This window comes from Curcuma longa, chromosome 10 (genome assembly GCF_044706935.1).
Source record: "Curcuma longa cultivar G26 ecotype Majalengka, Jawa Barat chromosome 10, ITB_CL_G26_1.1, whole genome shotgun sequence".
Lineage (NCBI taxonomy): Eukaryota > Viridiplantae > Streptophyta > Magnoliopsida > Zingiberales > Zingiberaceae > Curcuma > Curcuma longa.
The window spans coordinates 9,555,200-9,576,873 of NC_133870.1; the positions used below are offsets into that span (position 1 = coordinate 9,555,200).

The following is a 21,674-nucleotide window of genomic DNA, read 5'->3' on the forward strand; positions in this document are numbered from 1 at the left end:
AATTTTAACGACCGAATTCGAATTCGATCGCTAATTAACGACCGAATCCTATTTCGGTCGTTAATTTTAGCGACCGAATCTTATTTCGATCGCTATTTAACGACTGATTTTCATATTTCGTCGCTAAATTTATAAATCGAATCAGAATTTCGTTGTTAAAATTAGCGATCGAACACAAATTCGGTCGCTAAATTTAACGATGAAAATCTAAATCGGTCGCTAAAATTAGCGATCAAATTCAAATTCGATCGCTAATTGTAGCCACCGAATTCGAATTTGATCGCTAATTCCGTCATTAATATCTTAAAAAATTTATCAAGATCCCATGATTATATTTATATACAATCATTATTAAAATTCTTAGTCATACCATCTATATTTACAATCGACATTTAAAATCCATATCACAAATTTATTTAAATGATAAAAAAATAATAATTTTTTATTAAAAAATAAACTTGTTCGTACAAGAATAATTTTGGAAATGAAAGATCAAATAGAAAATAACAATCTTATTTTCTCTAACTACATGTAGATATGCATCACACACAATTCTGATTAGATTTCGTGCAGTAGGTCTCTATGATAGTTTCGCCGACGCAAAGATAGAAAAAAGTTGAAACTTCCACCATGCGAAATCCTGCTCGCTAACTACAAGTAAATTCTACCCGTGTCCTTCAATTTTAAGATTATCGACCCATTTAAATTTTCGTCGCTAAATTAGCGATCGATTTTTAATTTTGATCGCTAAATAGCGATTGATTTTTAATTTCGATCGTAAATTTATGACCGATTAAATTTCTGTCGCTATTTTAGCGACCGATTAAATTTTGGTCGTTAATTTAGCAACCGAATTATAATCGGTCACTATTTAACAATCGAAGTTAAAAATCGATCGCTAATTTAGCGATGAAAATTTAATCGGTCATACAGCATGAGGAATCAACTTCTCTTTAATTGCTAAGCTGCAAATTGACAACGCACAGACTCATTATGATTTAAGTTAGGCAAATGAACAAGAGATCTTTGAAGGATGATTCCATATGGGATGAAGTACCTAAACCAACAAGCAAATGAAACCAAATTAAGCATGACTTACCCAATACCATAATTATCTTCCATCAGATTCTACAACTGATCAGCCTGCCGAAAAATGACAATGCGATCAGTTGTGATTTTACTTGTCTACTTTTAAGGTTGGCAGCCAGTCTTACAGCGTCTTCACATCTGCATCATCATCAGGTATTTCGGGTGGTTTAAAAAAGTTAAAGAAGCTCTCACATTCCACAGTTTTGCTTATAGGCTTGGTCTTCATTGAGCCCTTGTTTGGCTTCTTCAAAAGAGTCTTTTGAGTTAAGCACTTCCCTGGAAACCATTCAATCTCAGTCCTAAGCAAAATACAAAAGTTTGTTAAAAGCATCTATAACTGTTGGTTCAATAAACAGAAACTAACGACTTACCCAATTACTTTATTCAAGATTGGATCAACTATGTTAAGCATATGATATGTTTTTGTCGGCACACAGTATTCTTGAAAAAAAAGGGTTAGTTTCAGAAAAATTCAAGTTTAAACCCATTAGGTTCAACATATCTGGACCACTTTATATCTTTTAAATATTTAAGAGCTTCCTCATCACGTACTTGAATCCGGATGAAGTTAAATATAAAAATCAAACAGAGAAGAAATTAGAAAAGAGGTGTCTTAGATGACCTCCTGTACTAGCACTTCATGTTGATTCATGTCATTCAGCCAAAATCCTGGAACACCCTTTTCTGTGGCAGGGAGAAATATAATAAGCACACTAACTAATGCACAATACTCAAATATCAATCTACTAAAATACCTTCGCTAGAGTTGGTTGCAGATTCAATACCTTCAACTTCAGCAATACCATTTATAATCTCATACCTCTGTAGTTCAATGTGAAAGGATGTAGCAAATAGTTAAGATTACCAAAAACACTTATCAAATTCAAAGGTTTGTGGACGACATATTAACGATCGAATAGAAATTCGATCATTAAATTCTTCCCTTATCGTACGATTATAAAATTACCGATCCAATTAAATTTCGATCATTAATTTAGCGATCGAATTTACATTTCAGTCGCTAAATAATGACCAAGTTTTAACTTCGATCGTAAATTTGTGACCGATTAAATTTTCGTCGCTAAAATAGCGACCGATAGTAATTCGATAGCTATTTAGCAATCAAAATGTAAATTCCATCGCTAAATTAGCGATCGAAATTTAATTGATCGCTAAATCCGTCGCTATTTGTGGATTTTTTTTGTAGTGATGTTCAGACTGTCCTTCATGGTTCTCTTCCACGCGAAGGGTGAGCGACGAACCCTAGAGCGGAAGTAGACAGAGAGCAAGGAACTCTTCCAGCCTTCGAATCCTTGCGAACAATGATGTGGGGAAGATGCGAGAGACTCATCGACCGCGACTAGACCCGACCACGGTTCAGAACCGCCGGTTCGACGGTTCGGAACTGCCGGTTCGACGGTTCGGAACCGCCGGTTCGACGGTTCATGGCAGGTCGACCCTTAACCTTAACCGCCCAAGACGGTTACGGTTCACGGTTCGGAACCGCCGGTTCACGGTTCGGTTCACGGTTCGCGACGGTTCACGACAGTTCGAGATTATTATATTAAAATTTAAAATGTATATAAAAGAAATATTGAAAAAAGAAAGGAAAGTCGATGTAGTTTAGTGGTGCGTATTCCTTTCTCTCATGTGAGAGACTCTGGTTTGATCCTCACTAACGACATGTAAATATAATTTTGAAATAAATATATAAATAAATTTATTGAATAAGTTTACTAAGATGTTGTAGTATAGTGGTCTCTGTATCTATTTCTAATTCTCGGGTTCAATCCCCACCAATCGTGTATTATAATATATTTGAAATAAATATATAACCATATTATATATAATATCGTATTAGGTACAGTAGTGAGATGTTGTAGAATTGTTCGCGTATTAAAATTGAATTAAATAAATATAAATATAGTATATATATAATTATATTAATTTTATAAAGAAAAAGCATTGTAGAATAGTGGTGAGTACATGTGTTTGTGTCCAGGATGTCATGGTTCAATCCTTAATAATGACATGTTAAATTATAATTTAATTAAATAATAATAAATATATTTTATATAAAAATGTATTGATAATATATAAAAAAATCATAAAATTAAAAAAAAATTTAAACTGGCGGTTTGAACCGGCTCAACCGGGTCCGGGCTGGACCCGGCCCGTGGTCGGGTCTAACCGCGACCGATGAGGTCGGGAAGATACGAGACATTAATTGAACTGATAGAACTCATTAATTTATTTATTATAATTAAATTAATTAATATAATCATTTTACTAATCCAGCAATGGTCTCCGCTTATTTACGCGGACTCCCATCGACACTCAATTGCTATTGGGGCCCATGAATCGTAACCGTTTGAGAGACGAGACGGGTATCACTACAAAAAACCCACAAATAACTATGAATTTAGCAACCGATTCAATTTCGGTCGTTAATTTAGCAATCGATTTTTAAATTCGATCGCTAAATAGCGACCGAATTATAATCGGTCACTAAATTAGTGATCAAAATTGAATCGATCGCTATTTTAGCGACGAAAATTTAATCGATCGTAAATTTATGATCGAAGTTAAAATTCGATCGCTATTTAGCAACAGAAATGAAATATCGATCGTTAATATAACGATCGAAATTTAATTGAGTCGGTAATTTTAAAATTAAATGACAAAGAAAAAATTTAATGATCGAATTTTAATTCAGTCGTTAATATTTAGCGATCAAATCAGAGTTTGATCGTTTATTTTTGTAGTGTATGAAACGAGCTCAAGAAAATGTTTATTGTAAGGATGAATTGATATAACTTAGCTAGTTCAGAAGTATGCATGGCTTTTCATTGGTATAGTTGCAGGGCCCAGTGTGATGTTTATTGTAGGGATGAATTGAAAACTTAGCGAGTTCAGAAGTATGCATGACTTTTCATTGGTATATAGTTGCAGGGCCAGTGTGCTTGTTATGACAAGTGAAGTCGGTCTAGCTTTTATTTTTCATTTAAATCTTCCATAATTATGAATTGAATGGATGCACGGTAATAGTTATAAAATCTTAATTACTATACTTTCAGAAAAGGTGAACGGTAATAGTTATAAAATCTTAATTACTATCTTTCAGAAAAGGTGAAATTTACCATTCTAATAGTCCTATACGAACAACTTCATAATCATCTGTGAAAAGATAAATCGATAAATTACAGTTGACAATGATAGAGGAGGACATTGTAATTACAATACTTCAATAAAAGGTGGAATCTGCCACTCTAGCAGCTCCACACGATCGCCTTCAGACCATTTGTGAAGAGGTAAAATCGGGAAGCTGCAATTGACCACGACGGAGGAGGAGATTGAATCATCCTCTATCATAGTCAACTGCAACTTAAAATTATAATTTTAAATTGAACTATAATAGTTATAATTTTATAATTATATTACAATATAAATATTAGATCAACATATTGAATCCACATTATAGTAGTTACGATATCATACCTACTACAATATAAATGATAGATGTAAATAATTAAATCTACATTGTAATAGTTATAAAATTATAATTATTACCATATTAATATTTTTTATAAATTAAGTATGTCATATGTGTAGCAATTATAAAATCATAGATATTATAATATATAGATTCAAAATTTAGATTGGAAATAATAATATAAATAATATTGAATAATACTGGGAGAATAATTGAGTAATTATATATGATTGAATGAATGAGGTATTCATAAAAAATTAAAATAGAGTATTAATGTGACGATTTAAAAAATATATCCTTTTAACTTTTGCCAAAAAAAATTATATTATCAAAATAATATTTATTTTAGTTGGAAAATAAATGTAACTACATTAGTCAGTTGTTGGCAAGTTAAAAATTATAATCTAAATTTAAAAAATAACTAAAATTATGAGTCATACTAAATATTCAATAACATAATGCTTTGAAAAATAGTTTAGGAATAAAAGAATTAAGTTAAATGAAATATAAATAGAAATTTGTTAAAAACTTTTAATAAAATAACATATCTAGATTTTTCTAAGTTGAAATAGATCTAAAATATTTGTTTTATTTAGAATTTATTTATTTTTTATGAGAAGGCTGCCTCAGGCAACAGATAATATTAACTGGGGAAAAATAAAAAAATATGTGTATTTTAAAAAGCATTAAACTCCAGCGGGGAAAATTTTAAAAAAAAATCTCTGTAAAATTTTCTGTAACTTATTAATTAATTAATTATTAGACGAAGGGATTATCTTGAATTTTATTAATTATATCTTTTGAGGGTTTATGTCCGTTACGCAATTCATTTATATCTGAATTATAACGATTTTGTGATACATATCGGGTTAATCGTAACGTTGGATCTTCTTCAGGAACGAGGTGAAAACTCGTCAGTGGCGGCGGTGGTAGGGCGCGCCGGCGGAGTGAACCATGGCGCCTCCTCCTCCTACGAAGAAAGGAAATGTCGCCAGAAATCACCGTATTAGCAGCAGAAACGGGGCCGAGCGGTCGGCGTACTTCGCCAGGAGGGAGGCGGCGGGGGTACTGCGGCGGGTGCTCCAGGACGACGCCGCCCGCCGCGCCACTGCTTCCATTAAATCCCTCGTTTACTCTCCCTCTGTACGCAATAAGAAAGCTACCTTCGCCCTTGTCTGCCAAACCCTCAAGTGTACGCCTCTGCATTCTTTTCCTACCCTTCTTTCCTTCCTCGCATTTGGAGATGGTTTCCTTTTTTTTTTTTTTGAATAGTCTTCTAGGTTTTCAGTGGTATGTGATACAAATGTGTGGCTAGTTACCTGTGAAAAGGCTTACTGCTGAGCTGTAGGGATCAAATTGATCGCCCTCCTCTGATTAACTGTCATGGGGTGGTTAGCTTCACTTAGACAAACTATTTGTTTTTCAAAATCTGAAAAGATTGTCCTATAAGAATGACAATATAGTTGCTAACATGCTATGGGTTATTTATTTTTGGAAACACAAATCCATAGACTGATAGATTATTTTTTGTTTTAGTATATTTTAATTGCTATTAGTAGAAAAGATGAATTTGTTATATGTAAAAATTTTGCCCTCTCAAGCCTCAACGTGTATCTTGTTATCGCTTCTTGTTTAGTATGTTGTAGTTTTTACAATTAATCTTCTTGATTTCATCATTTACTATATGGTCAAAAGCCTTCTATGCGTCTATGCTGCTTTAAGTGTTTTTTGTTATGTTTTATCCTTTATCTTCATTGCTCTAGTTGGTGTTGAGAGTTGCCTTCAAGCTTTTCCATCAACTTACCTGCAGGAAGAGTAATATTGTTTGTATCTACTTTCTGCTGATTAGTGATTATCATTCTTTCTCCAACTAAGTTAACACAAAATACTAAAAAAATCATCTAAGTGTTTGACCAACGTTCATTTTATTTTCTAATCTTATAATTTTACTATACTGTTCGTTGCATGGAATTATGCAAATGTAGAATATGTCCAACAGTATCTATATAGCACTCCATATATCAATGTCAATCTTAACTTTCTGTGGCATGTGTGATATATGGTTGCCCATGTATAATTATGGTGTACAAAATTTAGCACAAGTTCGAATAACATTACTTAACCATTTTAGGGTTCATTTTGTTTGCAGTACCACGAAATTTTGCTTAAAGTTTTTTTTTTTTTGGTGTTCATTTGGCCTATCCTATCATATGTTTACTAATGGATACACTCCTGCCTTTTAGTACTTCTTAGATTACATCATTGGATTTACATTACCCTTCAACTTTAATAGTTCCTGTTGCATTACACATTTGGAAGTGTTGCATTAGAGTTCTATTCGGAATTGAATTTTTTTAATCAAGATACTAAGTTGTACTAATATTAGATCCATTCCAAAATTATGAACAATATTGATACTTTTTTAAATAGTTTATTTTGTAAAAGGAAAAAGTATTGCCAGTATATGATCTAAAAGAAAATCCTTCTACACCTAAGTTAAATCATTATAATCTGAAACCTGTGTGTGCTAGTTTAAAACCTTTTGATGTCATTTGCAGGTTGTGCATAACAAAATTTTGAAATCCTATTGATGCTTTGTTCACAGGTCTACCAATTATTAAAGATGTTTTAGTTGCAACTCAAATTCTAAATAGCAAGTGGAAGGTGATGGAAATGTACACATGGCATTCTCTAACATATTTATTTGTTCTACCTATCTTTCACTATATTTTAAGTCAAAGTTACATAAATTGCCTTATCCACCTTGTGATGTTGAGTTTATTTTTCCCTTTCCTCTAACAGAAGCAGGAGGAACTGGTATATGTGACTCTCTATGATATTCTGTTTGGCCAGGTCAGTGCTTTATATACCAGGTTCTTTTAATACTTAATGTACATCATCATTATCATTAATTGGAGTTTTTTTTTTGTTTCTATAATGAAGAAAATATGTTAGATAATTTTGAGCCTTGTTGCCTTACATATTATGCTGAACTGCTGACAAGATGCCTTACGTTTTGTATTTTGTTGTTTCCTTGATGCAAATTGGTGATGGAATCATTTATTTGATATATTTTACCCAAGTTTCATGCTTTCCCATATTTCATACTTTTATTCTATTTGCTGTAACTTGATAACAAATCACCCTTAAAAATTAATGTATGACATACATACTATGATTTCTGCATCTTTATATTTCTTTCTTTTTATATGTTTTCTACCAGGAAATAGCAATGGCTGGTGCAGTTGAGAAATTTCTTACCCTTCACAAAAATAAGCTAGAATATGCTTTGGCAAAGATTTGTGCAAGACGGAAAGTCAAGAAGATTGAAGATTTACTTCAAAATAATTGTGTTCCTGGTATTATTTTATTTTTGCTTCTTGTTTGTGAGATGAGTTTGGGTATTTGTTTATTGTTCAACCATGATAAACAGCTGGTCAAAAAGAACACTTAGGAGAGTAGTGGAGTATAATTATGAAACCTTGCCTACTTTGGCAAATAAGTTAGTGAATGGATGGAAAGAAAGGTGAATTCTTAATTTTTCTATCCTTCCTGCTATTTATTTGGCTAAATGGATTGGAGAGGAAGGAAACTGGGCAGATCAAGCCCCTACTTCATTCCCCGTTTCACATCCTCTGAAATTGGTTGGAAGAACAAATGGACACATCCTTTTTTTTTCTTCCAAAATGCCTTCTGGTTCTTCAACTCCATCATTCTCATTCCATTCTTTGCCATCTGCTGTGTCTCACCCGTCACACACAGGAATGATGACATGGGCTTTGCTACCTCATGCTAGCCACACACACATCGAGTTATTAACACTCTGGAGAAGAGGAAGAGGAAGAGGAAGAAGAGCAAGAGCAAGAGCAAGAAGGGCCTTCCTTCTCTACTGCAGTAGTCCACGGCAGTCCTCTGCAAGTCTTATTAGTAGTTGGGTTATGAGGGGCATATAGGTGCTTGCTTCAGTAGAACATGAACTTGTGCATGCTATCAGGTTGAAGGGTTACAAAAACAAGAGTTATGTGCATGTGAATGTTGAATAGGATGTTAATGTTGTCAAGAGTGTTGGAATACAAGGCCAGCATGCAGGTGCATTCATCATTTTTGATCTTGCTGACAAAGGCAACTCGCTTGTCTAGCCAAGCCATAATGATGGTGATGTAGATCGAGGTGCCATTGGGGACCAAGATGAAACCAGACACTTCAGCCACTGACAACTGAGACAGTGGTCATGAAGTCAATGAGCCTCTCTCAGAATTTCACAATGATGTCCTCCTGTTCAAGATCGCTGCAGTCTGAGTTGTGGAGAAGAGATCCAAAGCAAAGGGATGATTAGTGGCAGGCTAATTTGGTGATCAGTTTAGAATTAGTCAAATATAAATTTTTTTGGTCACCTATGACTATGTAATTTTTTATGTGAATCTTAATCTTTGAATTATGTTTTAAAAAATAATGATAATTAAGGAATGAATCAATTAGGTACTTCTCTTTTCCATGGCCATGACAATATTTCATTCTGCAATCTTTTTGTGTTTATTCAAACTTTTGCTTTCTTTACTACTGATGATGATGATGTGGATGCCTACAGAATGGTCTTGCATCTATATTGCTATTTATTATTAACTTTATACATGTGCACTTTGTATAGTTTTGCAATGTGGTTTTGCAAACAGTATTCTAGTTTTGCAATGAAGTGAATTGTTTCTGAAGCTAAAGTTTTCTTTAAATGCGCAAGCCATTTTTCATGCCAAACACCTGAGACTATACTAGTTGATGTTTTCAAAGCCAGAAATTCCTAACTGGATTCTAAGCTCATAAGGATCGCTTGAATGTCTTAAGTGGTCAAAAGGCTACAAGTCCTAATTTCTTTCATCTCTTTTAAGTGAACTCTAATTCCTATTTGTTAGTGTTTATATATTTCCATATCTCTCTTTATTTTTCGTTTTTTTTGTTGGGCATATGTATTACATGATCCTAATTTCTTTCATCTTTTTCAAGTTGACTCTAGTTCCTATTATTTAATGTTTTTGAATTTTCGTGCCTCATTTTCTTTTCTTTTTTTATGGGACATATGTGTCTTATTGCAGTTGCTTCTAAACCAAGGTATATACGTATAAACACACTCAAAGTGGATGCAGAAGTTGTGATGCAAGAGTTAGGAAAAACAAATATAATGGTATTTCATTTGTAAACATCTTAAACTTATCGAATTAGAGTTGAACTTATCTTTCTTGTGATATAATTCATGGTTTATTCATCTTCTTGTACTCTATCATAGTCATTAATTGTATGTTGTCAATATTTGATTTTCACTCATAACTACCTATACATTCGATTGTCTTCATATAAACTGTTTCAGTGTGTTCCCACCTCAAATTTGATTCTAGATGCAATACACTATGTACTTGACAAGGTTTTGGTGTTGTCCACTTTGACCACCATGCCTCACAATTTTGATCCATAGTGGAATTGCACTCCAAGGCGAGGAGCTTTCTGAAAGGTTAATTTGCTTTATACTTAACACATTTAACTAAGGATCTCTTATAGAGAACCCAACCAATTTCACCAAAAGACGCTTCGTTATTAAGAGTATACATTTAATCTATTAAGTCATTTCACCCTTCTCATGTGTTGGTGTGTGTTTTGGTTTGTTCCTGCCCATGTGGCCTAGATGCCTGCTAGAATCATGCCTTGTCTGAGCTCTTTGCCCTAGCTATCACTCCCTGTCCTTGTCAGACCGAATTGTGCAGGCTCACTAGCTTTCGTTGGTTCATCCTCGAATCACACACACCTACTAGTTGGGTCATGGTCTTATACCAACATGTAACACACATGTATTTGGCAATATTGAGGTATTACTATTATCCATTTGATTGACATTTCATTTCATTAGCCTTTTGGTTTTGACTAAGGCAAGGAGCTTAAAGATACCTCATTATTGATGCATATTTAATCAATCTAAGACATTTTATACTCATAGACCAATAACACTTTCAGTGCTTTAGCGTGGATTTCAGTCCATTCGTATCTTGCGTCATCTGTCAGTTGTGGCACCTTAGCTGAGCTTTCTGCCCTAGTAATCACTCTCTGCCCCTGTCAAATCAGGCCGAGTAACAGCTACAAAGCCTCTAAAGAAGAAATTTACTAATAAAAAATAACTTTATGGGGATAAACCTCTATTTTAGTTGAATGGCTAAATCCATATTTATTGATAATTAATGTAATGATTGATTTTGGCTGGTTATAAGGATGATTTGTATGGCTTAATCTTGAGAAGAATTTTTGTGAATGTTTTGATTAGTAGGCTTATTATTTGAACTTTGTGGAACATAAATGAGAACCAAGTTACTGATGAAAGACTTATCACAAGTTAACTAGAATTTGTATTTTGTCAAGGTTGTCATTGTTAGGTACAATATTAAGTTACAATAGTTAAGTACGACATTGAGTCACTAGACTGTTTGGTTACATTCCATGACCATGGATAATTGTTCCAAACATGGGACACAGAGAAATTAACTGACTGGGGTGCACATGTATAGTGATAATTTATGCATTACTAGTTTTAGCACTGATTGTCACAATGGAAGGAGTTTCATTTCATGACGAAAGCATGTAATTTTAATCTTTGTTAGGTTGCCTTTTCCCTGCGATATTATATTAAACAAAAATAATAACTTTGAGTGAAATAATTCAGTTTAATGCAGTTCTTATCTTCGTTGAAGTCACACAAATTTCGCTCCACTTTTACTTGGTCCACACAACTAAGGCTCCCATCCTAGCATGAAAGTGCTAGCAGTTGTCTAAGATAAAGGGAGTTGTCATGGCAGTGACACAAAGATGGCAGTACTAAGGGGTTCTACGCCAACTGCAAAGAGCGATGCTAGGGCTTTAGAATAAAAATATAGGACACTTTCACTGATAATCATTTATCAGCAAAGTCAAACTTTGCTGTCTTATTATCGCACCTAATCCATCATCATCCAGAATTGAAGACTGAAATATCCACTGCTCAAAAAATTACTGGATTGTAATTTCTTTTACCTAAAGAAGGATCAGTTCACTGATATAAACTACAGCTTCTACTCTCTCTGATCTTAAGTGGTTATTTGATACTGGATCATGTCCTTTAGAAGGTAGCAAAGTTGTCTTTCTCTTGGCTTTTCTACTGATTTTTAATTGTTTGCACTCATCTTCTAGGTGCTTTTAACAAAACAAGTTCTCATAGTATTGATATGTTGCCTTAGGTTTCAAGGGACGATATTATCCCAGATGTTCTATCACTTGCATCTGGTCTTGATTTGCACGATCATCCTTTAGTTCGGAATGGAAGCATCTTGTTACAGGTGGGTCCCTAAATCACAATTTTTATTGCCAATTTACCTTATTTATTTCTTTTGGTAGTATATGCACAACATCCTACTTTATATCTGAAATAATGATTTGCTTGGATATGGAACCACAATTTAAAATGATTCGGAAGCAATCTAATATTATGAAAGGAATCAGTAAGCATCACAGTTATCAACTAATATATATAAATACATGTATACAGATATATATTGTTAATGATACAACTATTGACTACTATGCTCATAATATATAAGGTTCGGAGAGTACAACAACAACATGAGACTTGAATCCCTTTTTATGACATCAGCTACAATACATGAATTGCTATACAGAGAATGAGTAAAAGAACCAAATGAAGTGCAACTACAATGAGAATGCTATTTTGGTAATATATACAATAATAACCAAGCCTTATCCCACTAGGTGGAGTCGGCTACTATTTTGGTAATATATGGAAACTTAAAATATAGTTCAAGGATATCTCTTTGCCATTTATGGATAGACATTAAGAGGGGTTTTCTCAGCATTTTGACTATTCAATAAAGGTCTGGGCCAGCATATGTGTGTTGCACCTATGTATGTGACGCAGAACACACAGTATGAGATGATATATCAACAGTCATATTATAAATTATTTAAAAACTTGGTTAGCAATGATAAAATTGAATAAAATTTATTTAAATATAGATGAGGATATAATAGAGGATAGAGTCCAATGACGTAGAAGGATTCATATAGCTAACTCCACTTAGTGGCGATAAAGTTTTGGTTGTTGTGCCATTTGTCTAACCTGCAGTTAGTAGAGCTACAACAACCAACAGGAAATGTATTTGTTTCTGTTGCCACAATGGGTCTATCAAATTTGATTGGATTTTTTTGGACTCTGTTGAACTAAGAGAAGAAATGAAATTGCTGTTTGAACTAATCCTATGTTAAAACCAGCTAGTGGACTTCAGTGTTGATGAGCTAAAAATGTTAGCTGTAATTGCTTCATTCTTTTTATATCTTCAATATCTCTTTCTCCATCTTTTCAGCGCTCTGCATGGGTAGTTAATTAGATTTATTGTTTTAGTTCTTTCACATTCTCTCAGGGCAAAGCAAGCTCGATGGTAGCAGTTGCTTTAAATCCTATACCAGGCTGGAAGGTATGATCATTTTACTAATCTAATGCAAGTGTTTAATTTGGATTCTTAATTTGCATGACTCTTGATTGAATACCATATCAATTTCCAATTTTCTCTCTTTATTTGTTTGGAAAAATGATTTAAGGACGTGATCACTGACGTGAAAAGAAATGCTACATATTACATATTTATAGTAGTCATAATTCATAAAGATATCTTGTTCACCTTGTATAATCAAATAGATTGTTCATTGATGTGTGATTAGTAAACTTAGCAATCTCTAGTCATTGCTGATTAGAATGACCTGATTCTTTTTCCACAATCATGGCTAATGGTATATCTAATCTGATATCAGAAAAGTTATACTGGTATGTTTGTCAAATGCTTACTTCATAAGTTCTGGTCTATCTTTTTGTAGTAAGATAGTAGATTGATATCTGTTGGCCTGTTCTTCAAGCCACTACCAGACAAGTTCTTGAGATTGCTTTAATTGGAATGTGTCTATTGAATCATTTTAGATTACAATATGACAAATAAGATATTGCTCCAGTGACCATATTTATATTTTCCATTTTCTATTGTGAAATGATACACTTATAAGAGTCCATTATGTTCTGCTTGTGAAGGTTCTTGATGCTTGTGCGGCTCCTGGAAACAAAACCGCCCATCTTGCAGCACTTATGAAAGGGCAGGGTAAAATCATAGCGTGTGAGTTGAATGAGGACAGACTTAAAACCTTAGAAGAGACAATTAGACGATCTGGAGCTCCTAGTATCCTTTCATTCATCTTCTTATCCATTTTTTATTTGAAATGCAATGTTACTTATTTCCCAAGCATGTAATATTATATTATTATGTCAGAACTATCACCATGTATCTTCTAGTGACATGGGTACGTTTTTTGTTATCTTCGAACTGCTACCAATATGTTACTAATATATTAATTTAAAAAATCATTATTAATCTGATAAGTACTATTAATTTTTATCATGATGTTTTTGTTAATTCCCTTTTATCATAATATCACAATTGTACTGTTTAAATATTAATACATTATTAGTTAATAGTTTAATATATATGATCATTTTGTTGGAAACTGTGTATTTCAGAATTATTCTCTAAAAATGGAAATGATCTTAGGAAGGTGGTGCATTGAGATAAAATGCTTTTAGAATGTATTTACTAAACACCTTATTACTCCCAAAGTACTACGAAAGTGCTTATGAAAGTACTTTGGGAAATCATTTCTAAATCCAATTTACAAATTTGTTTGACATGTACTATTTAAATCGGATTTAAAAAACACTGTTTTTCATATCCACCATGCTATCTTCCATTGAGTTTCTGCTTCCCTATAATAGTTTTGAGAATGTAGTTACTAAACACCTTTTTGCTCTTTCACAGTGCTTTGAAGGTTAAAACTCAAATACTTTGGGAAAGCATTCACAAATTCACCATTGTCTGTTGATAATCTCACTTTTGTATTTTTAATTTATTAGAGACCTTTGCTTTTCAAAAGAATCATCTGTAGCTCATGATATTTCAGCTTGAAGTTATTTCCATGTAGTAGTTTTTTTTAAAAAAAAAATACAAATAGGAATTGTGATTTGCAGTAGTTGAGCATCTCAAGATGTAGGAAATGTAGGAACTCTTTATAATGTGATGCCAACTGAAGATGGATTGGAACTAGAGGGAAGCCAAGTAAAAAGAAAAGAAAAAAATGGAAAATCAAATTCAAATCCCCAAGCAATCTGGATATCATTAGGAAGAGTGATTTATCTATTGGTTTAACTAAAAAACATAGATGGTGCGTGGACTTGGTAGAAATTGTGAGCAGCAGCAATGACTTGCAACCTAACTCAGAATCTTCATCTAATCCCTCAGTATTGTGCTAGACATTCAATACTCCAACACTCACTCTCAATGTTGATACCTACATGATACCAACTTGGCAACATCCCAATTGTCCTTATATAAAAGACTTTTAGAACTAATCTATTATGGAGAAATGTTCTTTGTAAGGAACTCTAAATAGTTTCCTCTACCTTTATACATGTAAAATGACAAAAATGAACATTACAAAGAAGTCCTTTTCCCTATTTGCACATAGATTCATGGCCCATAACCCTCCACCTTTGGCATTGTAGAAATTTATCTAATTACAAATATATGCAACTCTAGGCCTTCTTAACAATTTGGTCAAGAAGTCTAAGTGATCGTTAAAATGACAATCAATCTTTATATACTTTATCCTCTCATCGGACACATTGAACACAGAATTCAAGGCTATACTCCTTGCAACTTGATTATCACAGTAAAAAATTTCATTAGCTCTAGGGCATATTCTATCTTGGTCATAGCATGCTTAACCTAATTAAGCTCACATGCTGATAAGGTGATGACCCTATATTTCTCCTGTGCACTAATTCTAGCCACCATTATTTGCTTCTTATTCCTCTACTTCCTAAGATAATGTAATAACCAGGTATAGATCATCTATTGTAGGAAAACCTACAATAGAGTCCCCGATGAGAGTACCCGATGACTCGAAGATGATCTTGATTATGAAATAATGATATATTTCCCAGGAGTACCTTCTAGGTAACATAGAGTCCTTGTAGCTGTCTCCTAATGATGATGACATAGGCTCCTGGGGTTGCGTATTTGGGTGATAAAATGCATGGGATATAAAGCAAGTAAATGGATGATGAGAAGTGAAACACTCTTTTGAAAGACAATGAGAATGTACAAATTAAAGAGGGATCCGGGACAACAATTGGCAGTTGGAGAGTGGTAGAATCTAGGGAGCTACTTGAGTGTCTCTAAGGCGCATTCGTTGACTATACACCTGCAAGGGGTGCCCCAGATGATGGGTTAACAACAACAAAAGGAGCAAGTGGTGAGTCAAGATGAGATGGTGAAAGGTCCATAGGTGGAGGTGTCACATCTATAGAGAGGAAAATAATCCTGCACTGACTCATAAAAAGATTTAGATGAAAAGAAAGGAGTAGGATTGATAAAGGCCACATTCAAAGGGATAAAATCTGCATAACAAAGGAAAATGCAGTTGATAGATCGTGAAGATAACTTATCACGACAATACTAGGTGAATAAAGAAAGCACATTTAAAGACTCGTGATAACTTATCATGATAATACTAGGTGAACAAAAAAATCATTTAAAGACTCATGCTACAAAATATTTAACATCTTGTGGAAAGAGAATAGCGAAGGTAATTTGCTTTTGAAGAGTGGAGAATGATATGTGGTTTAATGAGATAATATGTAGTGAGAATAATATCACCCCAAAAACAAAGTGGGCATGCATGTGCACCAGTAAAGACATACAGCAACAAACATGGGATAGATGCAGTGTAGTGGATCGTAGCCGTTAGTGGGATGGAAGTAGTAGTGAAGTGGACATAGGTTCTCACCACAGATGAACAACACGGATTGGGTGATAGAAAAACACGAGCACACGGATGAGGAGAAAGAAACAAATGACGAGCTCTAACTTCCAGCTCCAGCTCCAATGCCATGTTAAGGGAAAAATTCCTTATAAGAATATCTAGGTAGCCTCTATCTTTATATATGTATTATGACAAATAAATAATACAAATAGGTCCTTACCCTTTACATTTATGCACATAGGCTCTTGGACTATACATGCATGTATAAGATACTAGTACCCAAGTTCAAGTAATATAGCTTACAACATAGAGTCAGATGCTCTTTTTTTTGAATAAATCTATGCATTAACCAATCTTTAGACAATGTATTTTTCATGCCAAAGATATTTACATGCTTCCATATTGACAAATTGCAATCCTTGCAAATTGTGTTTTATATATTTAGTATTGTGAATAAATCGTGCTAGTTATCTTTGCTCAGAAGAAGAGTTGTAACATCTTGTGAGCATTGTGAATTATGATTTTGCTCATAAGAAAATGGTACAGCGATATGTGCTCTCATCTTGCATTATTCAGTTGTCCTAACTCTGTGGCAAATTCTATTTGCTATGCGTAAACCTGGTTAGTACTGATAATCAGAAGAATGTAGATTGTAAAGCAATCAGGCATGACTTAGCCATTCTTTCTCATTATGAGTCACCATGTGCCCACTTCAAACTTTGCGTAATGGTTGTTCAGACTAGCAAACACTTCAAACACGTCATTTTTGCTCATATTGGACAATGTAGTGCTTATAGTGATGTTCCTGTTGCCCAATGCCAATATTAATTATGTAACCAAAAAGGTGATGAGCTAGCAAATAATGATTCCTTCATGACATTAATATTTGTTTGAATACATAAGCAACAGGGTTTAATCATCTGGTCATCCTCTTTTGTAACTTGACCATGTCCATAAGATGGAGAAAAACAAGGTGATGACTGTCCATTTAAGAAAAAAAGAAAGAAATATTACAAGTCAACTGCAGAAGACCATGAATATCTATCTATCCAAGTATGGGTTACATGCTATAGAACAAGCAAAGGAGATTATGTTCTGACCAATATGAAAGTAATATTACGAGTGAAGTTAGAATGTGAATCAATTTATGAATGATTAACACTTCGAAATCCATTACAAGAAATTACCAGTTTTCAATTGAAGTTGCTGAAAGATCAATGATTTCATAGGAAGTACTACATATTCTGGGCCAAAGGCTGCACCATGTTTCTCAAATTCAGGTACTGACTCTGATGGGTATAGATCTGGATATCAGACATCACATTTTCTAAAAAAAAATCTACATGTGATCAATGGGGATGGTAGTCTTGAAGTATTGGGTATTGGGTGTTCGATAGACAATGGTATAAGTGGTTTTCATGAAAAATTCAAATATTGGAGTCGACAAGAATGCTTGCTGATGCAAAAAAATTACTGCTGTCTGCAACTGATTTCTGGTATTACCCAAAGTTCATCAATTCGGTCAGATTCCTTGTAATTTAAAATTAAAAAACTTTAACAATAGTTTTGGATGTGGTAAGGTACCTCATAAATCAAAATCAGTCAAATAACAAAAATGAATAATGATATTGGCCATTCTATTGATAAAGAGAATTTGACTAGATAATCAGTAAATTTTGAGGGTGTAAAGGAGATTGTTGCAGCTTTAGGGATGAAGTCGGCTCTTGTACATTTCCCCTCAATTTAGGTGGAAATTTTTTTAACAGAAACAGAGGACTGATTTTCTCCATGTTTCTTTCTCTTTCTCCTCTCTAAAGAAGTGGAGAGAAAATGAGTCCCAGCTAAGATTTCCCTCAACTACCTTTCTTCCCCCTTCCATCCATTGTAGGAAACATGGTGTAAGGTTAGCTTTAACATGATAGTGTAACAGTTGCCTGAATTTGTCAACATTTCAATCTTTATTACCATGGTACTATCATAAGTTCATTAAATTAAGTGCACTTATTAATCTTCTGAATAAACTAGGATGTTAATTTCCCAAACCCAAGTGGGGAAACTCATTTCTCTTACAAAAACGGCCAGATTTTTCAGTTATCTGAGGGTGTGGAGGGCCACGATGATGATGGATCATTAGCATGTTATTCATGTTTTGCAAATTTTTCAACTTTTTATTTATTTTATTGTCAAGCCATAAGATATCTAACAGTTTTTCCTCAACTTGATAAAAAGATGTGGATGTTGTGCATTGCGATTTTTTGGACATAAATACAAGGGATCCTCTCTTCAAAGAGGTATTTTTTTCTCAACATAAAAACTATTGTAGTGAACTTACATCAGGTGATTTGCAGTTTGAAATATGTCAGGATTATTTTCTATGGGGAGGCAAATTACAAATTTGTTATTGGTGTGGTTAAATAATAATGTTAATGATGTACCAATGGAATGCCTCATTTATAGGAGTCTCTTATGTTTTTGATGGTTTGTCAGGTCCGTGCCATTCTGTTAGACCCATCATGTTCTGGATCTGGAATTTCTGCAGAAAGATTAGATCATCTCCTTCCATCCTATGAAAAAGGTAGATTCCAGTATCATCACGGGCAGTTTAAGTGCATTTGTTTTATTAAAATTCCATGTTTGTTTCTACAAGGGGAAAATTTTGATAAATCATTCAAGAAACTATAGAATGTATGCCTTTTTGAATCTGTATGCATCTGCTTGTGTCCGCCTGCCTGGTTTGGGAGTATAATTGTTTCTTGTTTGTTTAATGAAGTTTGATGTTGTCACAAGGTCTCGTGGTTCTTACTATATCAACTCAGAACACTTTATAGTTTGTTTCTTATTTATTTAATGAAGTTCAATATTGTCACAAGTCTATGCAGTTTTGTTGTTCTTACTATGCACACTTGGAAGAACTTGTTTTCAGTATAAATTAAGAGTCAAACAAATGGTAACAAAATTTTAATCTTTTGATTGTGGAAGATGTCAATATGATGTTTGCATGATTTTCCTCCTTATATTGATTAATGTATAAAGCACGTGCCGTTAAGCAATACATACATTCTACTATTGAAAATGTTCTTTTAGCTTAAAACCTCATCTCGACGCTTTATCATTCATTATCTTTTGTTGTTGGGTGTTTCTCTATTAAAATTTCATTATTGTAGGAGGACAAAGGATAGTCTAATGTGGTCAGTGCATCGTTTATGACATCAAGAATTAGATCATAACATACTTGCAAGGAGAATCACCAATGGCAATGCTAATTGACTTGTATATCATTAGAAAAATGGTAATCAAGGAAATAAGTAGTTGCTATTTCTCAAGTAAGGAAAGCTGCAAAAGGTGAAAACTAAGAGTTTAAGCGGATTGTTCATGTGTCCCTTAAGTTATGAAAGCCAGCAGTTTTGGAGATAGAATACTTGTTCAGCCATTTTAATTCCATTAAAATAGTCGGACGTCATGGGTGTGGTTTATATGTGAAAATTCCATGTTTTTATCTTGAATTTTTTGGTCTTAAATGATTTATTTATACTGTTTCATCTTTTTGCATTATTATTATTATTATTATTTGATGTATTATGTTTCTGGGCTATTTCTTTGTTGAATAGGTGAGGATGCTGCTGCTTGCAAGAGTGACAGAGTCAAGAAGCTCGCTGCTTTTCAAACAAAAGCTCTTTTGCATGCACTCTCATGTAAGTTGCTCCCGTGAAACTTTCAAGCTGACTTATTTTCTTTATTGCATTATAGCTTCCTAGTCCTTGATAATATATTATTAGAATACTATATTAATTTTCAGGTGCTTGTTTGTATTTTAATATATTTTATTAACATACTGTAATTATAGATGATGACTGATGCTATTCATAGTAGCATTCAAACTCACACGTGTGCACACCAAGGTTTAAAACTTGAGCTGTGCCGGAGATTTGGCAACCGAAATGATACATTTTATCAAACTCTGCCATAGTGTTGACACATGGTGTTGCTTGCAAATTAGAGATGGAGGATGGGGAAGAAGAAAGACGGCAGTTAATATACTTAGGGGCTAAGCTTAAAGTATCATTCCATGCCAATTAGAGATGGAGGATGGGGAAGAAGAAGAAAGAAGGCAACTATATACTTAGTGGTTAAGCTTAAAAGTATCATTCCATGCTGGACTTCCAGTCCTCAGATGGAATGGTATGATTTCGGCATAATGTTGTGTGACACTTAGCATAATTTGGCATGCATTGAACCATGCTTAGATGAATTTAGATTAAAAAAAATTTGCCTTTATTTTTTATAAAAATAAAACTGTAGCAACTAAGTAGTTAATTGAATTAAATTTTGTCATATTATGTTGGTCGAGAGATGACTTTTTTTTTAACAGTTCCTGCAGTCGAAAGAGTAGTGTACAGCACATGCTCAGTTTACCAAACAGAGAATGAAGATGTGATTAAATCAGTCCTCCCTTTTGCAAAGTCGCTCAACTTTGAATTGGTGACTCCTTTCCCACAGTGGCCTCACCGCGGCCTGCCCGTCTTTGAAGGTGGTGAGTATAGTCCAGTACTCACACAACGTTTCTTATCTACTAGTTTCGTGAAACTAGTTCAAATTATGTTTTACTCACAATGCTAACCTCGCTTTTTCCTATTCTCAGCTGAGCACTTGTTAAGGACCGATCCAAAAGAGGACACAGAAGGATTCTTTATTGCATTATTTGTCAAGAAATCTGGGAAAACAAACAGAGGGAGCAGGCTATCTTCAGCCAAGAAACTTACCAGACAGAAGAGATACACGCCTTATCCCTTTTGTAAATTATCAGCATTTTGGTTCCATAAACGATTGACGAAGCAAGGATCCAAGAAAATAAAGCACTGAAATGGTAGTTGGATGACCATGCTTAAATTCTGAAATGGTAGCTTGAATAGAACCTTTTTTGCTCATCTAACTGAATTCCTTGTAAGATAAAGCTTGTTGCAGTGGCACAAAGTTTGACATCTCTTGTATACCTGTGGGGGTGTATTTTCTTTTTAATAACAAGTGGCTATTTGATAAGTGAGAGATTATTTTAGCATCTTATAGATTTAAATTTGATGTTTTAGACTGCAAAATAAATTTCATCACAAACTCCAGGCAGAATTTTTGTCTTCCATAGTAGAATAACACACGTAAAAGATAAAAGATGAGTAATTTAAGCTTGTTTAATTTAAATCATGCTTATAGA

The 21,674-nt window shown here is 33.8% G+C and overlaps 1 protein-coding gene and 1 pseudogene across 2 annotated transcripts; one reads left to right on the forward strand and one right to left on the reverse strand.

Moving 5' to 3' along the window:
* Positions 1-925: 925 nt before the first annotated feature.
* LOC141835612 (nucleosome assembly protein 1;2-like) lies at positions 926-3,420 on the reverse strand (annotated as a pseudogene).
* Positions 3,421-5,477: 2,057 nt separating this feature from the next.
* On the forward strand, positions 5,478-21,505 carry LOC141836218 (25S rRNA (cytosine-C(5))-methyltransferase NSUN5). 2 transcript variants are annotated; one of them, XM_074723658.1, is made up of 13 exons: positions 5,478-5,774; positions 7,188-7,246; positions 7,385-7,435; positions 7,806-7,941; positions 9,670-9,758; positions 11,830-11,928; positions 13,027-13,080; positions 13,686-13,830; positions 18,698-18,759; positions 18,956-19,043; positions 20,077-20,160; positions 20,838-20,999; positions 21,108-21,505. In XM_074723658.1, exons 1-13 carry the CDS (start codon positions 5,537-5,539, stop codon positions 21,326-21,328), a joined length of 1,488 nt encoding a protein of 495 aa, XP_074579759.1. In that variant the 5' UTR covers positions 5,478-5,536; the 3' UTR covers positions 21,329-21,505. The 2 variants fall into 2 exon arrangements, with proteins under 2 accessions (XP_074579759.1, XP_074579760.1); XM_074723659.1 differs by lacking the exon at positions 7,385-7,435.
* The last annotated feature ends 169 nt before the right edge of the window (positions 21,506-21,674 follow it).